Genomic DNA, 6,199 nt, shown 5'->3' on the forward strand with positions numbered 1-6,199 from the left:
GAGCTGGGCAAGGTGGCCTTAATTAAGCTCTTTATCAGAACAAGGTCCGAGCCAGGCTTGTCTTGCCCCTAGGCCTTGGCCCACTTGCCATGTCAAGCTGGGGACAGCGGCTTCAGGAAGCCTGCCTGGCTGCCAGCCCTCCCGCCATGCCCGCCTACCCTGATGTTGAGGCTGGCTACCACCACCTCTCCGGTGGGAGTGATGATGGGGATGTTCTCGCAGATAATGCCCTGCTCCACGTCCACCACCTGGCCTGGAGTAAGGACACCAAGAGGGGCTTTGTGGGCCCCTGAGCCACTCTGCAGCCCCCGGCTCCCACCAGACTACTTGTGCTCAGACATAGCCTGGGCTCTCTGGGCTGGCACTATGCAGCTGTGTGGCTCCCTGCAGCAACCTCATTCCCTTGTCTGGCAAAGAGAAATGCAGCCCAGGGCACCTGAGGACAGCCAACGCCCTACCTCTGTCCCAAACCCTCCCTGCAGTCCCACTCCCTGTAGGGGAGGCCTCGGTGAGCTGCCAGCCAGCCCGCCCCTCCTGAGTGTGAGCCCTTACCTAGGATCTTCAGGGGTCCCTCCACACGAACACCGGGCCGCATCACAGCTCCAGGCCGCACGGAGGAATCCTCCAGCTCCCCAGGCCTCTTGAAACGACAGTGCTGGACGTCATCAAAGACCTGGAACATCTCATGGACCCGGGCTGTGTAGCCAGCCAGCTCTGTCACCTGTGAGGAGGCCACCGGGTTCATCCCAGCCCATGAAAAGGAGAGGGGCATGGCAGGCGAGCAGAGCCAGGGCTACCTCCTTGTAGGATGACATGATGCGCTCGATAGCGTCAGCAGCAGCGGTGAGGAGATTGCGGGCAATGGTGAAGGCTTCGGTGCGCTCACTCACCAGCTCCTCCTCTCTATTCTCCATGGCCGCCTTCTTTACTGCCTCTGCTTCTGTTGAGGTCAAAAAAGGGGTGGTGACAACGGAAAGTCCAAAGAGAGCCACTATGGGGAAGGAACAGTCTTTCTAACATGGTGCTGTGATAAATGGATGGACCCCTACCTCACGCCTTACACAGAAATGAACACAAAATGGACCATAAGCCTTAATGTAAGCACACCACGACTGTACAAGTCTTAGAAGAAAACGCAGGTGTAAATTTTTATGACTCTGTCTGCACCTAATTCACAACAAAAAATTCATCTAAGACAAAAGGGCGGGGGCGGACAACAGAACAACAGAAAAGTGGGTGAAGGGAGACATCAGACAGTGTAAGATATGACAAAATAACTACTTATAAATTATCAAGGGTTCATGAGGGAGGGGGGGGAGGGAGGGTGGAAAAATGAGGAGCTGATGCCAGGGGCTTAAGTGGAGAGCAAATGTTCTGAGAATGATGAGGGCAATGAATGTACAAATGTGCTTTACACAATTGATGTATGTATGGATTGTGATAAGAGTTGTATGAGCCCCTAATAAAATGATTTTTTTTAAAAAGAAAAGACATTTGGAGAAGGATAATGGTTGCACACACGAAGAGTATAATCAATGGCACTGAGTTATACCTGTAGAAGTTGTTGAATTGGAGAATGTTTTGTTCTGCATATTTTTGCCACAGTTAAAAAAATTACATGACCCCTCAGGACCAATATTGAGAGTAGCCGTACCAGGAGAGTAAGGGGAAGGTGGGAGGAAGATAGGGGGAACCGATCACAAGGATCTACATATAACCCCCTCCCTGGGGGAGGGACAACAGGAAAGTGGGTAAAGGGAGACATCGGTCAGTGCAAGACATGAAAAAAAATTATCAAGAGTTCATGAGGGAGGGAGCGTGGGGAGGGAGGGGGAAATGAGAAGCTGAGGCCAAGAGCTTAAGTGGAGAGCAAATGTTTTGAGAATGATGAGAGCAATGAATGTACAAATGTGCTTTACACAATTGATGTGTGTATGGATTGTGATAAGAGTTGTATGAGCCCCCAATAAAATGATTTTTTAAATAAAATAACTTTTTAAAAATTACACGAATAACAATGAGTACAAGGAAGAATAAAATGTTCTAGAATGACTGTCGTGATGACTGTACAATTCTTCTTGATATGACTGAATTATTGAATTGTATGGCGTGTGGATGAAGTAACAAAACGGTTTTTAAAAAAGATAAAAGATTGAAACGAAAAGAAACAAAACCAAAAAAACCAACTTTATGCCCTTGGATTTGACAATGGCTTCTTTCATTGGACACCAAATTTACAAGCAAGATAAACTAGACTTCATAAAAATTGGAAATGTTTGTTTCAAAGGACACTATCTAATGTAAAAAGATAGTCCACAGAACTGGGAGACAATGTTTGCCACTCAGACATCTGAAATATAAGAAGTGTTGCAACTCAATAATAGAATGACAAGCCATTTAAAACATACGTAGAGGAACTGAAATGTGTCTCTCCAAAGAAGATTTACAAATGGCAAGTAAGCACATGAAAATATGATCGCATCAACCATCAGTCATTAAAGAAAATGCAAATCCAAACCACTGTGAGATGCCACTTCCCAACCACTAGGATGGCTATTAAATTCAAAACCAAACAAAACAGATAATAAGTATTGGCTGAGGTGGTGGAGAAACGAAAGGAACCCTCCCCAAACTGCTTTGGCGGGGGTGGGGGTGGTCAAGTGGGTGGCTGTGGCTGGAGGGCAGTCTGGCAGGGCCTCTATCTGGTACATACAGAGTTCCAGTCTGCACCCCCCATCCAAGAGGACTGCAAACAAGTATGCAAACACAGACGCGTACCTGGATGCTCAAGGCAGCAGTTTCCACAATGACCCAAAGGTGGCACCCACCCAGTGGCCACCAGTAGATGAATGAACAAGGCAATGAGGTGTGGACACCCGGTGGAACATTACCCCACGATCTAGCACAATGGAGTTCTGAGATGAACCTCGCGAGACTTATGCTGAATGAAAACACCCAGACACAGAAGGCCCCCTAGGCCGTGAGTCCACTGATCTGAACTGTGCAGAACAGGCAAAGCCATGGACACAGAACGCAGGTGAGTGGTGGTCCTCACAACTGGACCAGTGGGTCACATCATGATAAATGGAGAACAGATTGGCATTGTCAAGGATTTCATCTTGCTTGGATCCACAATCAAAGCTCTTTAGGATATTGAAAAGAAAGCATGTTGCTTTGAAGCCTGAGGTGCACCTGACCCATGGCATTTTCAATGGCCTCACATGCATGTGAAAGTTGGACACTGAATCAGAAATGAATATGAATTGTGGGTGCTGGAGGAGAATTTTGAAAGGATCATGGACTGCTAAAAGCACAAACCAATCTGCTTTGATTGAAGTATAGAGAGAGTGCTTCTTTGATGCAAGACTTTGTCTTACATGATGGGGCCACATTATCAAGAAAGACCAGTCCCATCCATGTCACCATGGTTGACTCTATTTTGAGAAAGCAGCTCCTCCTTAGTCACATTTCAAGTCCTTTCCGGCCCAAAGGGCCCGTCCTCAGGCACTGCCTCGGACAATGTTCTACTTCCATCCATTAGGCCTTCAGCATCCAATACTGTTTCCATGCTCTGTGTAAGGTTTGCAGCGGCTAAGTCCTTCTTCACAGTCTGTTCTGAGTCCGGAAGCTCTGGTGAAACCTGCTCACCTTGGGTGAGCCTGCTGGCATTAGAAATATCAGTGACATAGCTCCCAATATCACAGCAACACTCAAGCCACACAGTACCACAAAATGACAGGCAAGTGGTCATGAGGGAAATAATATACACATCATGGGGGTTCCAGAAGTGGATGAAGGACAGAAAGAACATTTGACCAACTAATGGCAGAAAATTTGCCCAATCTAACGAAGGACATGAATTTACAAAATCCCAAAGCAGGGTGGGCCCCAAAAGAGCTACACCAAGACACAGCATAGTGAGGTAATAAAAATCAAAGCTAAAAAGAAACTTCTGAAAGCTTTGTGCGTGTGTGTGTGTGAGAGAGAAAGAGAGAGAGACAGTCGCATAGAAAAGATACCCCAATAGGGGTAAAGGCTAATTTTCCTCAAAAAAAAAAAACTGGAGGCCACAAGGCAATGAAATAGTAGATTCAGAAAAAAATAAAGAAAAGAAATAGATTCAAAGTGCTGAAATAAAAAAATAAAAAAATAAGTAAAACAACAAAGGTACAATAAAGCAACTTCAGCGCACATGGACCTAGTGTCCAGGATGGAACACATTTTAGGTCATGAAGCAAGTGTAATAAATGTAAAAAGACTAAAATAAAAAAAAAATTAAAATAAAAAGACTAAAATAGTATTTTCATTGACCACGATGGAGTGAAGGTAGAAATTCATAACAGAAACATGCCACCCCGCAACTCCTTGAAAATATACAAACATGGAAATTAAACAAAACACTATTAAAGACCAATGGATAGAGGAAGCAATCAAAACAGAAATCACAAATCCTTCTGAGTCCAAAGAAAACGAAAGCAAACGCAACAAAACATGGGATGCAGTGAAGACAGTACTCAGAGCAACAAAGGCCTACATTTCAAAAGAAGGAAAAAGAAGAGAGGTCTTAAGTTAACAGTCAAGCTCAACAAATCCAGGAACTAGAAAGAAAAGAATGAATTCTCTCAGAAGAAAGCAAAGAGAAGAACAAAAAGAAATAAAGATGGAAAAACAATAGAGAGCATCAATAAATCCACCAGTTGAATCTGGTCACATTGACAAAGCTTTAGGTAGACAGATAAAGAAAATATACAAATTGTAAAAAAAAAAAATAGGGATATTACAACTGACCCCAAAGAAATGACAAGACACTCTACTACCAATCACCACCACTAGTCTGTCAGTTTGTCGCACTGTGGTGGCTTGTGTGTTGCTGTGGTACTGGAAGCTGTCACTGATATTTCAAATGCCAGCTGGGTCACCCAAAGTGAGCAGGTTTCAGCAGAGCTTCCAGACGAAGAACAGACAAGGAAAAAGGACTGAGCTCCCCACTTTGGAAGAAGGAGCCACTGAAAACCTTTTGCATAGCTTTGAAGTACTGTCAGATACTGAAGGTCTAATGAATGGAAGCAAAACATTGCCAAACACAGTGCTGGAGGCGGAGGCGGATGGGCCCCTCGGGTCAGAGGGCTCTGAAGATGTGACTGAGGAGGAGCTGCTGTCTCAGTGGGAAGTCGACCAGGGTGAGGTGAATGGAGTCAAGCCTGTGGGAGTAGAGCCTTCAGGATCTTCATTTACTGATGGGGCACAACTCACGGTAAGGAGAAACGCCTGCAAAAATATACTAATAATCGGAACTTGGAATGTATGAAGTATGATTCTAGGAAAATTGGAAGTCATCACAAATGAAATAGAACTCATTAACATCAATATCTTAAGCGTTACAGGGCTGAAATGGACTGGTATTAGCTATTTTGAATAAGAGAACTGGTTTACTATTCTAGTAATGACAATCAAGAGGAACAACATTGCATTCAGAGTCAAAAAGGACATTTCAAGATCTATTTTGAAGTACAATGCTATCTGTGATAGGATTATATCTATCCACCTTCAAGGAAATCCAATCAATAAAACTATTATTCAAATGTATGCACCAACCACTAAAGCTAATGATTGAAGAAACTGAAGAATTCTACAAATGTTTTGGAACGTTGGTCGACTGGAAGAGATCCATATTTGTACCCATTCCAAAGAAAGGTGACCCAACATTCTATTCAAGTTATAGAACAATAGAATCGATATCCAACAAATAAAATTTTGCTGAATATCATCAAACAACAGTTGCAAGAGCATATTGCCAGAGGTTGAGGCCAAGTTCAGAGGAGGATACGTAACAAGGGATATCATTGCTGATATCAAATGGATCCTGGCTAAAACCAGAGAACACTAGAAAGATATTAACTTGTATTTTTATTGACTATGCCAAGGCATTCAACTGTGTGGATCATAAAAAAGTGTGAGATAGCCCTGAGAAGAATGGGAATTCCGGGGCCGGCCCCAATCCAAACTACTACGTGGACACCTGCCCTTACCCCCCTGAAGAATTTATTTCAGAGGACGGCATTGAATCTGCAGCTCCGGGAGAGGGACATGTCTGATGGGAGCACACGGAGCAGATGAAGGGGGAGGAAGAGAGAGTGGAGCGCATCCTGGCCCACCAGGCCTTGAGGACGATGTTCCCAATTAGAGCAGCCAGTCCACA

The 6,199-nt window shown here is 44.4% G+C and overlaps 1 protein-coding gene across 2 annotated transcripts in view; it reads right to left on the bottom strand.

Annotated features, from left to right (window-relative positions):
* ABCD1 (ATP binding cassette subfamily D member 1) overlaps window positions 1-6,199 on the bottom strand; it is a 45,407-nt gene that overhangs the window by 19,377 nt on the left and 19,831 nt on the right. For both annotated transcript variants that reach the window (XM_045285532.1, XM_045285531.1), the window contains exons 3-5: window positions 798-940; window positions 553-721; window positions 159-253 (exon numbers count right to left, since the gene is read on the bottom strand). In XM_045285532.1, the coding sequence (XP_045141467.1) occupies window positions 159-253; window positions 553-721; window positions 798-940 (407 nt within the window). The remainder of the gene's footprint in view (window positions 1-158; window positions 254-552; window positions 722-797; window positions 941-6,199) is intronic.

This window comes from Echinops telfairi, unplaced genomic scaffold (assembly GCF_000313985.2).
Source record: "Echinops telfairi isolate 266 unplaced genomic scaffold, ASM31398v2 ScPeMD7_7472;HRSCAF=8510, whole genome shotgun sequence".
NCBI classification, from domain to species: domain Eukaryota; kingdom Metazoa; phylum Chordata; class Mammalia; order Afrosoricida; family Tenrecidae; genus Echinops; species Echinops telfairi.